Below are 18,266 nucleotides of genomic sequence, written 5' to 3'. Positions count from 1 at the left end.
ACATCCCGCGCTGAGCCCGCCCGTTCTCGGGGGCTCACCCGGGTGGGGGCTGTGGGTGGGCGCAGCCCGCACGGTGGCTGTCCCGCCCCAGCGGGACGGCCCGGAGCAGAGAGCCGCGAGTGTCCCCTCCGGGCGGCCGGCCGCGCGGGAGAGTGTCGCTGTCGCTTTAAGGGCGGAGGGTGGCGGCCCCTTTAAGGCGGGGGGGCCGCCGGGGATCAGCTGCCCGCGCTCGGAGCGGGGCCGCGCCGACACGGTGGGGCCGCGCCGCGGGTGGGGTCCCCCGGTACCCCCATCCAGCCATCTCTCCATCTATCCATCCCCGCATCCCCGCCCGGGATCCCCCACCCGCCCCCCCGGGTCACCCTCCCCACCCGCCCCGCGGCCTCTCTGTCCCCTCCCTGTCCCCCCTCTGTCCCCTCCCTGTCCCCTCCCTTCCCTCGGGGTGCCCCCGGGTCCTCTCGTCCTTCTCCGCGGGGTGTGGGTGCCATTCCCCCGGGCTGAGCCCCCCCCGGCGGGGCCGTGGCGCAGCCTGCCCGCGGGAGGCTCTGCTTTTTATCCGTTTTATTATTTTTAGCTTTAATTATAATTTCCAATTTTACTATCCATTTTTAACCCCTCCTGGCCCCGCCCGGGGAGCGCGGGATGGGGCTCCGCGGGCAGCCCCCGCTCCGTGCCCCCGGGGAGCGCTGCCGGTGGTAGGTGTCCCCCGGGGCTGTCCCCGCCAGGGACGGGGCACCATGGGGCAGGGACCCACGGGGCTGCCCGGGGCGCTCAGCCTGCCCGGGGCGCACAGCCTGCCCGGGGCGCTGCCGGCCGGGACCCCGCTGCTGCTGGACGCGGGGCACACGGTCCCTCCCGGCGGGGATGCTCTGAGCCACGCACGGGGCCTGGATGTAAGTCTGGGGGCTGCGCTGGGATTTGGGGGGGGACGCGGGGAGGGATTTGGGTGCTGCCGGGGTGGTGGGGTCCCGTCCCGTCCCTCCTGCCGTGTCCCCGCCATCGCAGCAGGGATCTCACCCGGATTTCCTCCGCTGCTGGTTTTCTCCTCCGAAAACCTCTCTGCCTGCCGGGCCGGCGCCTTCCCATGGCCCGGGGTGGGTGTGGGCTGTGTGGGGACATGGATGGGGTGGGGACAAGGGTTTCCACCTCTGCTCGCCCTGGCACAGCCCTCCACCCACGCGCGTGTAGCGCAGGTGGGGAAACTGAGGCAGGGCTGACAGCGACCTGCCAAAGCAGCCCCATGGCAGCGCTTGGGGGGCAGTGTCCCCTCGGCGTGGGCAGTGTCCCCTCGGCGTGGGCAGTGTCCCGTCGGGGTGGCCCTGGCAGCCCTCGGGGGGGTCGGTGGGTGCTCGGGGGGGCCCGGCCCAGCGCCCTCCCCTGTGCTCCGCAGTGCTGGGAGGTTCGGGAGCACAACAGCTCCGAGTGGTGCCACTTCATCCGGAGCAACCCCGACTGCCGGCTGGACGGAGGCTTCCTCGATTACCTCGATGGGGTTTTCTGTGTCTTCCCGCCCCGGCTGCTGCCCCTGGCTGTCACCCTCTATGTAAGGACGGGAAAGGGCGGTGCTGGGGATGCTCTGCTGGGGGGCGTGTGGTGGAGACCCCAGTGACCCCTCTCTGTGCCACTCCTGACCCCACAGGCTCTCTGGCTCCTGTACCTGTTCATCATCCTCGGTGTGACAGCAGAGAAGTTGTGAGTGGCCCTGCAGAGGAGGGGATTGTCCCCAGAGTGACCAAGAGCCCCAAGTAGCTCCATCACCTCTCTGTGTCTCCTTTTCTGCCCTTCCAGCTTCTGCCCCAATTTATCAGCCATCTCCACCAACCTGAAGCTGTCCCACAACGTGGCAGTATCCTTGGCAAATCACAGGGCCTCAGGCAGGAGGGATGTGGGCACAGGGCCAGGGAGGTGGCCCTGACAGGGTCACTTTGTGTCCCCTCGGCACCGTGCCAGGGGAAACCCATTGGGAGGTTACAGTGGGACGAGTGGTCATGTGCTGGCAGTGGACAGAGGTACAAAGACCCATGTCCCCACGGGGAGGAGGACACCAGGTCTTTTCCTTGACGTCCCCTCTCCATGGTGTCACCTTCCTGGCCTTTGGGAACGGGGCACCTGATGTCTTCAGTGCTGTGGTGGCTTTCTCTGACCCCCGGACAGCGGGGCTGGCCATCGGGGCCATCTTTGGTAAGGGAGCCCCAGTGCCACGTCCTCACAGGGTGACATTTTGGGGCTGTGGGATGTTCCCATGTCCCAAGAGAGTCCCCCTGTGCTGGCAGGTGCCGGTGTGTTTGTGACCACGGTGGTGGCCGGGGGCATCGCCCTGGTCAAGCCCTTCACGGCCGCCTCCAGGCCCTTCCTCAGGGACATCATCTTCTACATGGTGGCCGTCTTCCTCACCTTCGTGGTGCTCTACTTGGGCAGGATCAGGCTGGGAGAGGCTCTGGGTGAGCGCAGTGGGAGCTGGGCAGGGTGGGAGCAGCCCGGGGGTGCCGTGACCCCCCGTCCCCATCACTCCCCCATCTCAGGTTACCTGGGACTCTACGTGTTCTACGTGCTCACCGTGGTGCTCTGCACCTGGATCCACCGGCGGCACCGCGGGGATGGGCTGGCCCCTCCCGGAGCCTGGGAGCCAGGTAAGGGCTGCCCAGCTGGGATGGGACCCCCGGGGTGTTGGGGTGCCCTTCCAGTGCCCCTGCCTTCTCCTCTTCCTCACAGAGATGCCGGCAGATGTGGAAGAGCCGGAGCCCTCGGGCACAAACAGTGGGGACTACGGTACGTTGTTCCCTCCATCCTCGGGGGTCCCAGAGCCCCCCAGGCTGCTGCAGGTGTGACTGAGCCCGTGGGGTGACAGCCCATGGGGCAGAGGGAGCTCCCTGGGGACACAGAGGGAGCCCCCAGCCCGCTCAGCCCCGTGGCCCCTCTCAGGGGAGGAGTACCGGCCCCTGCTGCCCTCCCGGGAGAGCTCCCTGCGCATCCTCGCCTCGGCGCTCAGCCCCCTGGACTACCGCAAGTGGAGGAGGAAGCCCTGGTACTGGCGGCTCTTCAAGGCCCTCAAGGTGAGTAGGGGGCAACAGGATGAGCCCCCCAAGGGGCAGCCCCATCCCTGCTGGCCCCTGGGGCTCTGTCCCCCCGGGGCTTTGCAGTGGGGAGGCTGAGACAGGGGCAGTGGGGTTGGGAGCGGGGCAGGGGGCACCTGGCAGAGTGTCCCAGGTGGGTGTCCCCGTGCCAGGTGCCCGTGGAGCTGGTGCTGCTGCTCACCGTTCCTGTTGTGGACCCCGACAAGGATGACCTGAACTGGAAAAGACCCCTCAACTGCCTGCACATCCTCACCAGCTCCCTGCTCTGTGTCCTCACGCTGAAGTCAGGCGCCTGTAAGAGCCTGGGGCAGTCCCAGCTTGCAGAAGGGGACAGGACTGAGAGGCCACCAAAGCCCTGGGGAATGCAGGAACCCATCAGAGCTGGCTTCCCACTGTGGGGAGGAGGGATGGGCAGGGAAGAGCCAAGCTGTGTTTGCAGCTGGATACACCCTGACAAGGCTGGGGGGCTTGGGGCCCCCAGCATCCAGGTCCTGGGGGGAAAATGGAGCAGGCCTGGCCTGCCTGGGGAAACTGAGGCACGGAGGGGAGCAGCTCTGTGAGGGTGTAGGGTAGAGGTGGCTTTAGCTGGCAAGGCTTTACCTCTGCCTCAAACCTGGTGAGATCGTGTCCCAGCCTCTCTGTCCCTCCTCTCCCCACCATGTGCAGATGGGCTCTACCAGATCCAGGGCATCTTCCCAGTCTGGGCACTGGTCACACTGGTTGCCTCTGCCCTGGCCCTCATCATCTTCATCACCACAAGCAACGAGGAGCCACCCAAGTATCACTGTGTAAGGTGTCCCCCAGCCCTGAACACCCACCAGGGACCAGCACACCTGCTCCAGACTGGGCTGGGGCTCCTGGGGCAGAGCAGGAAGCTGGAGCTCTCTCCCAGTTCCCAATGTCCCAGGAGGTGTGCAGGGTCCTGTGGGACGCACACAGGGACCAGCTCGCTCCTCTTCCTGTCAGGTGTTTGCCTTCCTTGGGTTTTTGGCCAGCGCCATGTGGATCAACGCCGCGGCCACGGAGCTGGTGAACATCCTGCGCACCCTGGGCATCATCTTCCAGCTCAGCAACACCGTGCTGGGCCTCACACTGCTGGCCTGGGGCAACAGCATCGGGGGTGAGGGCTCTGCTGCTCCCCGTGCCCCCCTGGCACACGCTGGGGTGCCCCTGCCATGCCCAAGGTCTCCTTTTGTCCCTCCACAGACACCTTCTCCGACCTCACCATGGCCCGGCAGGGCTATCCCCGCATGGCCTTCTCCGCCTGCTTCGGGGGCATCATCTTCAGTATCCTCTGCATGCCAGGGTGGGGCAGGAGCTGCCCCAGTTTCTCTGCCTGCAGCCCAGGGAGAGCCCCTTGTGCTGTGGGATGCCTGGAGAGGAGCTGGGATCCATCCCAGAGTCCCTCCAACGCTGGCAGAGCCTGCAGTGTTCCCACGGTGCAAGGGGACAGTGAGGGATTTGGGAGGGCAGGGACAGAGCCAGCAGCACCCCACTGTCCCCACAGTGCAAGGGGACAGTGAGGGATTTGGGAGGGCAGGGACAGAGCCAGCAGCACCCCACTGTCCCCACAGCTGCCCCAGCTGGGCGGGAGTTTGGGCTGGAACATGGCAGATTTGGGATTTGCCAAAGGGAAGGAAGGGAGGGGGCTGTGCCTCGCCCAGGTGGGTTTTGGGTGAAGCCTCTCCTCGAGTGCTCAGGGCAGCATTCAGCACAGAGAGAGAGAATGCTTCAGCCGTGCAGGAAGGAGGAGGATGGGGGACAGAGATGGGCTCGGTGCTGTGTGTCCATCCTGAACGTGCTCCAGACATCCTGGTGGGCGTGGGGCTGGGCTGCCTGCTGCAGATGACCAGCAGCCAGCCGCTGGTGAAGGTAAGGCCGTGGTGACACGGTGACACAGGCCAGGCTGGCGGCAGGAGCCGTGGTCACCCCACATCACGCTGCTCTCCCCGCAGCTGGAGCCTGACAGCCCCCTGGTGTGGGTGCTGGCCGGGGCGCTGGGGCTGAGCCTGGTGTTCTCCTTGGTGGCGGTGCCGGCGCAGTGCTTCCAGCTGGGACAGCCCTACGGCGTCTGCCTCATCGCCTCCTACCTGCTGTTCCTGTGCGTGGCCCTGCTCACCGAGTTCAGGGTCATCCATTTCCCCACCCCCTGACGGCCCCAGCAGCTCCAGCCCCGGAGCTCGCTCTGCCTCCCACTGCAGCGGGGCTGGCCGTGCCCTCCCCTGTCCCTGCCAGGGGACAAGGGCACCTCGGCCTCACCGTGCTGCTGGAGGGGCCAGCCCAGCCCTCGGGTCCTGCTGTCCTCCGGGGAAGGAGCTGTCAGTGCCCACATCCCCTCCTCGCTCTCTCTGATCCGTGTGATTTAGGGAACTCTGGGCAGGAGCAGCATCAAAACCTCAGCTGTGTCGGGACAGGGGCAGGACCAGGGCATGGGGAAGATCCAGCTCGGGGGCACAGCAGGGGAGGTTCTGCTCCTCAGCTCCCTGCCATGCTCTGGGACAGAGCTGGGGCAGCTACAGCTGGTTTTGCCTCCTCAGCTCCCTGCCATGCTCTGGGACAGAGCTGGGGCAGCTGTGCTGCACAGGGTGGCACTGCCACAGCCCAGGCACACATCTGTCCTGGGGAAGGACCGTCCTTGTTGGCACCGTGGGCTGGAACAGCAGACAGGGCACAGCCAGACAGGGTTAAGGGGACACAGTGCTGCAGGGACACACTGGGTTTAGTGCAAGCAAAGCCTGAGGGAAAAACAAACACCAAACCAAGGGAGGCTGGTTTTTCCCCTGCTTTTTTTAGTAATGTTTTTCAACCTGAGTTTCGGATCCTACTTTTCTCCTCCTCCTGGGGTGAGCAGAGCTGTAGGAAAGGACTTGGAGGTTTCCACACACAGTGTTGACCTCTGGCAGGACTAGATTTAGGCACTGTAAAAAAATTGCAATAAAAAAAAAAAAACAACACAAACACAAACCCAACCTTGACTTTTGCCTGCTGCAAGGGCCATTGCTCCTGCTCTGTGCTGGTCTGACTCAGCCCTTACTCAGCACAGAGCCTTTGGGGTGAGAGGGAACAGCCAGGGCTGAGGAGCCTGGGACACCCAGAGTGGTTTTTCCCGAGGGAGTGGGGAAGTGGTTTAGTAGCTGATGTCCCAAGAGCAATCACGTGCTGCCACAGTGGGAACGGGGTCAGCACGGCTCAGTCCCGGGGACAGGGACTCCTGCAGGGCCCAGGGTGCCAGGAGAACAGAGGGGTGGGCTGGTGGTTCTGCTCCCAGCTGGAGAGGACACAGGCTGGAACAGAGGGACACCTACCCCCCTGCCCCACGGGAGATGGGGGTGTTGAGCAAATGCCACAACTGTCAGACCTGGTTCCTCCTCCTTTCCTCCTGGGACTGGAGCATTTCTCCTTTTTCTAACAGAACCAGTGGCTTTCACAAAAAATAACCCTCCTGTGCCCACAGCCATCGGCTCTGCCCTGATCTGGCTGTGGCAGCTGCCGGAACGATCCGGGACACAACGCCCACTTCCTGCCACAGCCAGGGCTAAAGCACCCAAACCCTGGCACGCGTCCCAGCACAGAGGTGCAGGGTCAAACACCCCTTCTGACCTCAACACTGCTCCAGGGCAGCCTTAAAAAACCTAACTTTGAAGGAGTTATCTTGATGTTTAGGGACAAAGCTGGCAGGGGAAGGCAGAAGGGAAGGCGGGCTCTGTAATGTCCTGGAACAGGAATGCGGAGCAGCTCGGTGAGGCATGAACACAAAACATTCCCAACGCAAGCACTTGCCACCAGGGAGGGCAGGCAGGCTCCTCTTCAAACACTGGAAATGCTCCAGCTTGGCCAACCCCACCTCTGGAATAACAGGGGAAGGAGGAAAGGAAGCCTTTACGAAGCCGAGGATGCTCTTTATTAGTGCGCCTGAAAAAAATCTAGAGAACATCTGACAGACACGTCCATAAAATCAGGTTTTTTATAAACAAAATGCCAGCATACAAAATCCTGCAGTGCTTCCTCCCGTGCTCCCTACAAAATGATTGTCTCCGTTGTCAGTCTGTGTGTGGGGGGAGGGAGAGGAGGATAAATAGAAGGGGATGCCCCGTACTCAAACTTTGTTTCCTTCCAAAGTCATATGGAAGAAGCAAACTGCTGCTGCCCTCCTTGGTTATACAAAAAATAATGAACACAGGGGGTATGTGGGGAGGATCAACACTTTGGAGGCAGCACCCTGACCCCCAGCCCTCCAGGGAGCCCTTTATTGCATGATCAGCCCTCAGTGCCTTCCTCAGCACAGCTTAAAGCCACAGCTCCTTTCACACCCAGAAAACAACCCCCAAAGGAAAAAAAAAACCTCACTGATAGCCCTGCCAGGAGAAATCAGCTGTAGGGGAATGTGGAGATTAATCACAGCCACATTTTTTTCCCCACTAACCTTCACAATGCTCATTCATCCTGGCCACAAGTGAAAGCACAATAAACACCATCTCCTGCAGCCCCAGGACTAATCTGGATAAACCTCCTGGGCTGCGACTCCACGCAGAGCAACTGCAGGAGCAACAACTGCACTGCTCCTTAACTTGTGGTTGAATTTATGGTTTGGAAAAGAGCCCTTTAAGGTCCTTCATGGGTCAGCTCAGAAGTAGTTTCATACCTCCAAGTATCCAGAAAGAAAACAAAGAGTTGCTGTGAGGCACCCAGGGAGTTTGGCAAGGGTTGGGAGCAGCCACTGGTGCGTGTGTGCTGCTCTCCCACTCCTTCCAAGTGCTCCCACCGTGCCATGGAGGGAGAGATTCCCACAAGCAGCTCTGTCTTGCCTCCCTCTGAAAGTCTCACCCACCCAGGAAATGCTCCTGAGCTGCCCAGGTGGGATCAGCCCTCTCCTGCTGTCCTTGTGCCACGAGGTGAGGCCACCAAGGAAAGAGAGGCATGTGGGACAAAGGGGATGGGACACACATCTCCCACTGCCTGGGGCACCTGCAGAAGGGGGAAGCCTCCTCAGGAAGCTCCACTCTTTAATCTGAACCTGAGGAAAGATCAAACAGCAAGAGCTGAGGGAACCTCCCAGCTGCCAGGGAACTCCAGTGCTGACAGGGAGAAGAGGGACTTGGAGAGACAGGTTCAAAGGATGACACAACTGCCACAATCCCACAAACGGGGCAGAGCTGGGAAGGGATCCCTTCCCCCCTCTTCCTCCTCATCCCTCAGCTCTCAGGTGCAGAAAAGCAGGCAGGTGAGAAGAATCCTTGACTTCCACATTCCTCCTGCATCCAAAACCCAGGGGAACAGTAGAGCTCTTCAGTGGATCTTCCCAACACCCACCTGAGCTGACCTTTTCCAGCCTGAGAAACATTCCTGCAAGGGAGGAGCCCCACTCTGGGCTGGGACTTGCTCAGCTGGAATGAGGACTGACCAGCAGGAGTGTGTGATGCCCAGGAGCTCTGCTTTAACCCAGAGCCAGGCAGAAAAAAGCCAGACTCGGAGCTGCAAAACCTTCCACTCTTCTTCCCAGTCATTTATGCCAGCTAAGGACCAGCCAGAGAGGTTTCACAGGGCAGGTGGCCAAGTGGCAGAGCCCCACAGCCACGTCACCCTGCAGAATCCCCCTCCCTGAGCAGAGACAGGAGCTCTGGGGGTTGCAGAGGTGACCCCAAGCCCAGGCAGTGCCACAGGCAGGACTGACCAGCAGTGATGCAGAGACAGAGTCTCCAAAGCCCTGCCCCACCTTTGGCCACAGCATGATGGGGTGCTGGCCCTCAGTTCTGCCTCAGAACTACTTGGGGACAGCAAAATTCAGTAATCAGAACTGGAGCTACTACAGAGCTGGAGCTACTACAGGAGTGCATCTAGGTGTGCCAAAAGGAAGGGGGAGGGCAGGCTGCCCTTCCAAAAGTGCTGAGATTTCACACCACCTCCCTTTCTTTGCGTAAGGAAGGCGGGGCAGAAACAAAAACTCACTCCCTGATCTTTTGTCCCTAGGTTAATGGTACCCTTTGAGCAACAGGGATCCCCCAAAAGGGCCCGAGTTTTACTGTTAAGCAGGTGACTTCAGCGAATTCCCTGCTGTTAATGGATTACACGACCCTTTCCCCAAGGTCTGTTAGTGCTAAGACAAGCAGCAGCAGCAGCTGGAGCCTGGGCAGGGGCTCAGAGGGACAAGGGCTCTGCTCTGCCCAGATGTGCTGAGCATGAGCATCACACTCCATCTGTGTGCAGCAGCCTTCCCCCGAGCCCCCTGGGCCTCTGGCTTCTCAGCAACCACTGCTGGGGGCAAGATTTGATCCCTACACTGGTACACTGACAGATCTATATACACCCTCCCAAAATCCAGGCTGGGCAGGAATACTCTAGGTTATTGCATAGAAGGTGGCTGTGTTAGCTGGGCCTAAATGACGGTCTGGGAGCGCTGCCGGAGGCTCAGGGGCTTCAGGGAGCTGCTGGGAGCAGATGCAGGCTCTTGCACTGGTGTCTGAGATTCCTCCTTCCTGGAGTGCTCCTCATACCATTCCTGCAGCAGGGGAGGAAACAGGCAGGGATCAGCATCACCCCAAAAGGGCAGAGCCTGCAGTGGGGGCACGTTTTTCCAGGCACAGAGGGCTCTTCCCAAAGCCCTGGGTACAGCCCAGCAAACTGCAGCATGCCTGTGGGGGATGATGCACTGACACCTTCCCACCCTCAGGATGGCCCTCCTGAACACCCAGGGCTTGAGGATGCCTGTTCCCATGATGTCTGGGGCTTGCAGAGCAGCTCCTGGTGCTGGGCAGCACCCAGGCTGTGCCAGGATGTCACAGCCCTCAGTCACAGACCGAGCAGAACAGGCAGGAAGTTTCTCTGCAGGTGACCCAGCCTCATGGTAAATAATGTGCATTTTCCTTAGGGGGACTCAAGACTCATCCCCAGTCTGTCTGCTCTGGGGACAAAGGACAGATTCAAATGGTTACAAGATTGATTTTTTCAGCACTAACCATTACATTAGCCCATGACCTTCAAGTGCCTTTGGCAGTGACCACACCCACGGCAGAAAGCTCCTGACCACGGGTGGCACTGGCAGGAAGGTGCTAAAACTCCAGGGAATCTGCTGATCTACTTGTCTCCCATCTTGCTCAGCCTGCAAACCAGGCAGGCCTGCCTGGGACAAGCCAGCCTTGGTTTCTGTGTCAGACAGACACACCTAAGCTCAAACACAACCACATTCCAGAGGTTTAAGAGCTCTGTGCTCAGCAGCCAAGCCCCAGGCAGCACCAAACTGTGCTCACAGCCCCAGCAGACACCTGGGGAGCCCAGGGCAGCTCAGCCAAGCAGGAGTGCCTGTGCACACCCCCAGGGTGGATACTGTCACTGGCCTGACACACCTGCAGCCACTGAGGAGCTCTGCCGTGCTCTGTGGGCTAACAAACCCCTGGGCTCAGAGGAAAGCAGTGCACAGTGCTTGACAGGATGGGTTGTTATTCCAGGGAATGCTCTCACCACTGACCTGCTGGCAGCTCCAGCTCAGGCCCACATACCTGGATCTCCTCCTCATACATCTTCATACTCAGGTCACTCTTGGTCCTCGACCTGCGTCCCAGGAACACTGTTGACATTTGCTGAGGAGTTGGGGCAAGGAGGAGGAAACACCAAAAAAGACATTCATCAGTCACTGAGCAGCTGGATCTGTCCTGGAACTTCCTTCCTGTGGACACCCATCACCCACTGGTGAGCTCAGAGCACCCCAGGCTCCTTCTGCTGTCACCTGAGAGGCTGCAGCACCCGTGCCACGGTGACACAGGGGTACAATGGCCATGGCTAAAACAACCACTCAGCTCTGCCCAGATGCATGAGACAACAGTTCTGAGACAAAAGCTCGTTTTCCCAGTGTAGAATGTTTTAGAATGGCAGCATTAGCAGTGCCATGGAGAAAGGAAGGATCAGGAACCAATACCATCACGCTGCTGCATAATGCTCCAGGACTGTCCCAGCCTCAGTGCTCTCTGATGGCACAGAGGGACAAGCAGGAGAATTATGAGAGAGGTGCTTCCTTAGAGGAAAAATAAACATGCTTTTTTTCCAGTCTGCAGGGGCCAGGACTGATCTTAGGAAAGTTTTCAGGCAGCAGGGACCAGGCTCTGTCAAGGCTATGCAAGGAGCAGCTGCTGCTTTTCCAGAGCAGCAAAATTCTGTGATGCTGCAGAGTCCCTCCAGCAGCTCAGCCCTGAACACTGCACAGGCAGCTGGATCTTTTCTCTCCACACAGGCAAAGTGGCCCTGGCACACCTCCCTCTCCTGAAGGTGAGAACTCTCAGTGTTTCCTCTTACCCCATATTTGTCCATCTGCAACACAATGCTCTGCAGCTGAGCTGTTTCAGTGGCAGCTGAAGTTCTCTTGTACAGCTCAATTATGCCAATCACCTCCTCCTTGGAGATCTCCTTCTCCAGAACAATGCCATTATCTTCTGAAGAGGCAAGAAACAGAAAGAGGGGGGAAAAGTCACCAAGATGAGCATTGCTTCAACAGCTGCTACCACAACCCTGGGAGGCAGAGCCTAAAGCAGACAGGACCAAGCCAGAGGTCAGGTACAGTCTGTACCTGCTTTTGTGACTGGAACATGGATATGCTCAACCCCCAACAAGGCAGGGAGAAAGTTAACTAGTGAGAAGGGCCAGCAAACCTTCTGACTCAAACTATTCTCATCAGGCTCCTTGGTATCTTAAAAAAAAAAAATCTTGTAGCTTTTTTGCTGGCCTGTAAGTCAAGAAATCAAATAATCACACAAGAGTTTCTGCCTTTTGACCTTCACCTGCCTATGAGAGCTTGGGAATCCAGGGCTAACCAGTGCCCTTCAATGCTCTCTTCAAACTGGGGGCAGGAAGGATCACAAGTGTTTCCCTAATGAGCAGCTCCTGGGCCACACAAATTTGATCTTGTGGCAGCTAAAACCGCAGGGGGGTGAAGCCTTCACCTGAGGGAACAGCAGGAGAAGGGCTGTGAGCCATGAGTGTGGCTTTGGCTCTGAATCAGCAGGTCAGGAAGGTGCCTGCAGCTCCAGACCCCCCAGCTCAGGAGGAACAGGACAGTGAGTAAGTGATGAGGGGGATGCAGAGCCCAGTCCCTGCCAGTTCCTAGAGGGAAAGGCATGTCCAAAACCAGCACAGAGCCAGCAGCCTAAGCACAACCAGAAAATGTTGGAAGAACTGGACAGGCAGTGTCTGCTGTCCTCCAGGTCATGGCACAAAGTGCTGGCAAATCACCTTGGAGACACATCCTGCCACCAGTGAGTGTGTTAGTGAGGAAGGGAAATTGGTTTCAAAAAATTATCAATCTTCCCTTCCTGCAAGGTCCCTCGTTGAGCTTTGCTACATCACTGCTGCAATGTTTCCTAGAAACCTTGCATGAAACGCACACGGATTTCCTATTTCAAAGAATTTGGTTGAAATGGCTCAAGTGGTTGAAATTTGTATGTGTGTGTGCACACAGACAGACATAAAACCCACATAAAGACACCCACCCATGCTTTTTGGGGAATTCTGGGGAAGAGATGAGGGGCAGAGCAGAAAGACCAGACAGAAATATCACACAAAGAGCAAGCTCGAGCAAAAGAACAACGAGCAAAAGAATTAGCTCAGGATGACAGGTTAAAAAAAGAAAATTTAAAAAAAATCTGTTTTTTCCTGGCCAATCCCATTTTCTCCTAGAGACATGAAGTACCAGGGAGAGAAGACACAAGGCTGCAGGTCAGCCAGGCCTCAGCTCTGACCTTCTGAATCCTGGTTCTTCCGAGTGTAGTTCATGCGGAACACAAAAGCGTCCAGGATGAAAGCCACGATGATTGTCATCACCACCATGGTCACAATGTAGAAGATCATGAAGTACAGACGGCTCCAGTGAGTGGTTTGGGATGTCACCCCTTCCTAAAGAGGAGAGGGAAGAAGTGAGCAGTGCACAAAGGGAGGGAGAGGCAGCATTAACTGCTTATCAACAGGCACAGAGCAGCATAAACACTCTGCCCCCAGGGACTGCTTGTGCAATGCCCAATGCCCCAACAGGTCCTTGCAGCTAAAAAGAGATGTTCCTACAAGCAAACACACAGAACATCCAAAGCTGGTACAGCAGGGTAACAAACTGGAGCACAGGGTGACTTCATTTGTGCAGCCTGTAAAGCCTGAAACGTGCCCAGCAGCATGGCAGGGGTCAAATGCATCCCAACAGTCAGGGAAAAAAGACACCTGGCAACAAAGGCACCATGGGAGGAAAGCAGTGGTGGTGTGGAAGCTGTGCCTGAGCTGGCAGCCTGTGCTGCCTGCAGGGGCTCACTCACCATGATGATGTACCAGTCGTTGACCACCGTCAGCTCAAACAGTGTCACTGCACACCAGAGGGAGAAAACACACACAGGTCATTGTTTTATCCATGCTGACCTGCTTCACAGGGATTTTTAGATGAAGTGTTTGACAGGGAAGAGTGACACATGACAGCCAAGTCTGAATAAAGACAGCAAATCCAGAGAGAATGCAGACCCTCCCCACTGCAATTCCTTCCAAGGGTCACACCCACAGAACTTGCAGCATGGCTTCATCTCTGTTTCCTAAAGAAACCAGGCCTGACTCCTCACCAGGGAGCATGGAGACCTCTGAAATCTCCAGGAGATAAGTATTCTGCTCACACATTACAAAAACTCATGGAGAGCAATCAACACATTCAAATTATTCTTCCCCACAGGGTTTAAAGAGAGGCAATACTGTTGGTTCTTTAGCAAGGCAGAGCCTTTATGCCCTTCTTGAACCTCTCTGGTCTGATCACCAGCCAGAACAGATCTGTTGGCTTCCAGCTGGCTCTGAGAGACCTCTGCTTACCCTGCAAAGCAGGCCTGGCACAATCAGTCAGCTGGAGCTCTCCAGACAGAGAGAGCAGGATGCTGAGTGAGGTGCATTAGCAGGACTGCCTGGGAGAGTCCCCAGCTCACATGAGCACTACAGAGCCATCCAGCTCTGCAGGAACACAGGATAATCTTTTCCAGGGACAAAAGTGCCCTTACCAAAGCTGTTCAGAATGTTGTCAAAGTTGTTGAGATAGTAATAACCTTCTTCCACAATTGTTTTGTTGCCAACTGTGTGGTTCACCCAGCGGTAGGAATCCGCGACCGTGCTGGTGCTGGGTGGAGAAAACAGGACAAAGAATCAGCAGAGACTGGAAGGAAACCAAGGAAAATCTAAAAGATTATAAACACCAGCCCCTCTAGAAGGTGGTAACAAGACTGGCAATTTCTACCTGTTGGCCAATATTTGTCTTTTCCTCTGGAAGGAATCCTCTCCCCTTCACAGCTCAGCACAAGCTCAGGGAGAACATGGAATCTTTCTAATCATTCAGCAAATATTATACCAGAGAAACTGAGAGTTTGAGTTCCTTGGCTCACACCCTTCAAGCTTGGCATTTCCAAGTGGTCTGCCATCATTAAAGGTCAAGAGGGCACAGCACAGCTTAGAGTCCAGGACCAGGTGAATTGATGTTGGGTCAATTTGTTGCTGGACAAGTAACTCTGGCACCATAGAAACAGAATGGTTTGGGTAGGAAGGGACCTTAAAGCTCATCCAGTTCCACCCCCTGCCATGGGCAGGGACACCTTCCACCATTCAAGGTTGCTCCAAGCCCTGTCCAACCTGGCCTTGGGCACTTCCAGGCACGGGGCAAGAGAAATGAAGTATCTCCTGGATTTTTGCCACATGTTGCCATAGCTACAAAACCCCATTCAGCCCCAGGCCCCTTCTCCACAGGGAAATGGAGCTGCCAGAGCTCCCTGCTGCTGGCTGAGCACTCTGGAGGGGGCTGGACTGAGGTACTCACTTGCAGCAGTTCGGGTAGACCACGCCAGCGAAGAACTCCATGCCAACGATGGCAAAGCAATAGTAGAAGATCAGCAGGGTTAAACCCAGGCTGGAGGCAGAGACAGAAAGAGTACTGTGCTGCTGAAGTGTTGCTAAGGCAGGGAAACACAAAATCCTGGGCTGGTTGCTCTGGGAGGAATTTCCAAGGGATGGGAAGCAGCACTGGAAACCCCAGCCCAGCCTCCCTGCTGCTGGGGCTCTGCAGCTCTTGGCCTGCTCTCATTCAGGGAGTCCTTGGACAAGGAGTTTGCCACTCACTGAAGAGAGAAACCAAAGAGCAGCCTGGATCCCCTCCCAGCCTGTCCTTTTCTGCTAAATAAACATCTCTCCAGAGCTCCTTCACTACAGAACACCACACACTGTGTGTGCCCTCTCCACGTCCTGGCATGCAGGGACTGTGCCAAGAGCAGGGCTCTCCAGCCAGGGAAGCAGGGCTGAGGAGCTCCAGGCTCCCTCTACCCCACCATTCCACAAAAATGCTCTCAGGGGCTCTGCTGAGGACAGGCAACAGCTGGGGCCAAAGGGATTTGTGCCAAAGTTCTTCCCACAGGGGCTCTGTCTTCCAGCAAGAGCTGGGATGGGGGAGAAAAACTAAAAATAAAACTCTTAGCCCAAAGCAGGGTGCTGGAGTGTTGGGGTTCCAAGGAATTGGAATATGAACATTCCCCTGGCTAAGAAAATCAGTAACTACTGACAGATCAGAGCAGGTTGGACAGGTCCCTGCCCTGACCCCAAACCTTCACTGCCCTCTCCTCTCCCTGCCACCACCCCTAAATCCCTTCAGCAGGTTGGACAGGTCCCTGCCCTGTCCCTGCCACCAGCCCAGGAGCAGAGTGGTACCTGGCCATGCGAGGGAACAGCTCAAACATGGTGTCCAGCACATTCCTGTAGCGTTTCTTCAGCTTGAACAGCCTGAAAGGAGAGGCCAGGGGTTACCCACACCCTGCAGCTCCCCTGGTGTTGGGGGAAAGAGCAAAAAGGAGAATCCCAGCCCTCTCCTGCTGTCCCATCTAAATGTTTATGACACATTCAACAGGACTGAGGATCTCAGGGAAAAAAAAAAGCTGTCTTTTGACATGGCATGATGCATAAACAGCTATTTCAAACTCCTCAAGGTTGTAAGAACTTACACTAGGCGCCGTGCACAGGGTCAGGATTCATTCCTGCTTCCCCCAGACACCAGCTTTTCTGTGTTCCCCTCCTGACCCAATAAAAATTGATGAAAGAAAACTACAGTGTGCCTGCTAATTTAAGATTTGGCAACCCCATCAGCCTTTACAGAGAAACACAGCTACCAAACAGGCTTTGGCAGGGGAGGAACAGAGAAAACTTTTTTTTTCCCCTCTTGAGTATCATGAAGTGTTCTTAAAATCCTGACTGAAGAGCTAAATTACATCAGTTTGTTTTTAATGAAACGTTTCACCTCAAATCCCTTCCCCCTGTGGCTCTGGAGGTGTTTTTGAAGGTGAGTGTACCTCGACATGAGAGGGTTAATGAGCCCCAGCTCCCTGAACTGCAGAGAGGTGACAGGCCATGCTCTTGCTCCAAGTGTGAGATGCAGTTGGAGCAGGGCAGTACTTCACCCTAGAAAGCAGCATCCTTTGAAAACTGTAATTTCTGGTAATTCAATGGAAATTATTAAACTGGCTCAGGCCATCTCACCCTGACAGAAAAGCTTTTCTCTGAACAGCATCAGACAATTTCGAGGAGGTGTAAGAACCCCACGAAGGCAGACACAGGATAATCTGCCCCCAGTAAATCCCTTGATCTCTATTAGAGATCAGCTTAAGCTCCAAAGCACGGGGTTTTCATATCCCATCCCAAGTTTTTGTTATCTCTCATTTTGATAACTCGGCCTAATCCCATTACCCCACGCAATTCCTGTTTGCCACGGTCACGTTCCCACAGAGCAATCCTTGCCCTCTCCTGCTAAGGAGCTCAGTCCCCAGTGGGACTGATGGAAAACAAGGCTGTTTCCTCCCACCTGCTCTCTGGAATTCCCCCCTTGCCAGCCTTTCCCAGCTCACCTCAGCAGCTGGAGGGGTCGCAGGACCACGATGAAGTAAAAGGGCTCCATGTTGAATGCCAGGGCCATCAGCCCCAAAAATGCAAACAGGGTGACTGAGAAGTCAAAGCTGGAAAGGAAAACCAAATAAAATAAATGTAAGAGCAATGATTTATCAGCAGTGCTTCAGCAGACAAGAGGGGCTGGTGCTGCTCCAGCCTAACAAGATGCACGAGGCCAGGGCAGAAGAATTAGAACTGATGGCCTCCTCTCTCCAGGCTTGGCTCAGGAGTTTCCAACCCAAAAAGATGAATGTGCACTTACAGATTCCAGCCTGAGGACAGGTACTCCACAGGCCCCAGCCCAGTGGTCTTCAGGAGCAGCTCCACGCCATAGACTGCAACACAAGAGCATCAGGAATGAGCAGCCTCAGGAAAGGTCCATGGAAAACCCTGCCCTCGTGGATGTGGGGTGGATTTAAAGGATTTCTGAGCCCACCCATGCTCCTCATTCTCAGTGAGGTGCCAAAGAGAATTTCCCCCTCCAAAACAACACGTTCCCCTGTGTGTGTGGAGATTTCTCTCTGGAGAAGTCTACAAAACAATCCCTGCCAGGCACACCATTGTTCTGGATGGAGGCTCTACACCCTGGCTGAATTATAGCTTCAATTCCCTCCCCAGCTCCTCAGGAAATGACACAGCTCTGCGGGGAGGCATCAGCTTACTCGTGAGGAAGACTATGTAGCTCCAAGGGACATTCCTGGAGAAGAAATTCCCTCCTGCAAGACACAAGAACAGCATTCTCAAGCCCTCCCTTTTTTCCAATCCCCCAGCACCACAGTGGAGCCACAAGCCGTGATGTTTCCTACCTTGCAGCATGAAGGTTTCAACAAGAATCCAAATTCCATTCACAGCCACCACAGTGTCTGGAAAAGAAAGGAAAAACCCATAGCAAAACCACTCCTGGATATCCATTTCTTAGGCCAACAAAAAGAATACAATACAGGAAAAGTGGCATTGGTTCCAAGTCAGTGAACAAAGGGAACTCATAAATTGTGAGTCTTCCCCCATGTCTTTCTCCAGGCCTTTAACAGATGCCTTTATGTTCAAAAATAAACAAAACTAAAAGAAAAAACCAAGATGCCCAGCCCCGAGTTACTGAGAAGGAATGATCACTTAGATGCCAGCAGGTAGCACCAGGAGGAAGCACTCTTCCTCCTCTAGAGAACAGAAGCACAGACTCCCTGCCTCAGGCAGCTCAGCTGCCAAGCAATCCCTCCAGCAGTGAGGATGCTCACAGCTCCTTGAGAGCAAACAGAATGTGGCTCACTGGGGAGGCAC

General features: G+C 56.4%; 2 protein-coding genes across 5 annotated transcripts in view; one reads left to right on the top strand and one right to left on the bottom strand.

Annotated features, from left to right (window-relative positions):
• The first annotated feature begins 209 nt into the window (after positions 1–209).
• On the top strand, positions 210–6,030 carry SLC8B1 (solute carrier family 8 member B1). The gene is made up of 15 exons (XM_084217135.1): positions 210–893; positions 1,391–1,543; positions 1,640–1,692; positions 1,789–1,847; positions 2,077–2,181; positions 2,274–2,441; positions 2,523–2,630; positions 2,713–2,769; positions 2,923–3,053; positions 3,227–3,368; positions 3,741–3,862; positions 4,041–4,194; positions 4,281–4,361; positions 4,882–4,946; positions 5,030–6,030. Exons 1-15 carry the CDS (start codon positions 738–740, stop codon positions 5,225–5,227), a joined length of 1,752 nt encoding a protein of 583 aa, XP_084073261.1. The 5' UTR covers positions 210–737; the 3' UTR covers positions 5,228–6,030.
• Positions 6,031–6,957: 927 nt separating this feature from the next.
• Positions 6,958–18,266, bottom strand: part of TPCN1 (two pore segment channel 1) — a 42,433-nt gene continuing 31,124 nt past the window's right edge. For all 4 annotated transcript variants that reach the window (XM_084216966.1, XM_084216967.1, XM_084216968.1 and 1 more), the window contains 12 exons: positions 17,795–17,851; positions 17,651–17,704; positions 17,251–17,323; positions 16,949–17,056; positions 15,762–15,833; positions 14,881–14,970; positions 14,075–14,190; positions 13,358–13,404; positions 12,797–12,950; positions 11,358–11,494; positions 10,568–10,648; positions 6,958–9,570 (listed from right to left, as the gene is read on the bottom strand). In XM_084216966.1, the coding sequence (XP_084073092.1) occupies positions 9,448–9,570; positions 10,568–10,648; positions 11,358–11,494; positions 12,797–12,950; positions 13,358–13,404; positions 14,075–14,190; positions 14,881–14,970; positions 15,762–15,833; positions 16,949–17,056; positions 17,251–17,323; positions 17,651–17,704; positions 17,795–17,851 (1,112 nt within the window). In that variant the 3' untranslated portion in view covers positions 6,958–9,447. The remainder of the gene's footprint in view (positions 9,571–10,567; positions 10,649–11,357; positions 11,495–12,796; positions 12,951–13,357; positions 13,405–14,074; positions 14,191–14,880; positions 14,971–15,761; positions 15,834–16,948; positions 17,057–17,250; positions 17,324–17,650; positions 17,705–17,794; positions 17,852–18,266) is intronic.

The sequence above is a fragment of the Fringilla coelebs genome (assembly GCF_963513975.1).
Source record: "Fringilla coelebs genome assembly, chromosome: 17".
Taxonomy (NCBI): Eukaryota; Metazoa; Chordata; class Aves; order Passeriformes; family Fringillidae; genus Fringilla; species Fringilla coelebs.
Note: the sequence above shows the minus strand (reverse complement) of the source record. Positions and strands in the feature narration are given on the sequence as shown.

Excerpts from the sequence above, each read along its gene's own strand:
- SLC8B1 (XM_084217135.1), top strand. The coding sequence starts at position 738 with ATGGGGCAGGGACCCACGGGGCTGCCCGGGGCGCTCAGCCTGCCCGGG. Across the intron at positions 2,770-2,922 it reads CACAAACAGTGGGGACTACG|GGGAGGAGTACCGGCCCCTG; the intron begins GTACGTTGTTCC and ends GGCCCCTCTCAG. Across the intron at positions 4,195-4,280 it reads CTGGGGCAACAGCATCGGGG|ACACCTTCTCCGACCTCACC; the intron begins GTGAGGGCTCTG and ends GTCCCTCCACAG.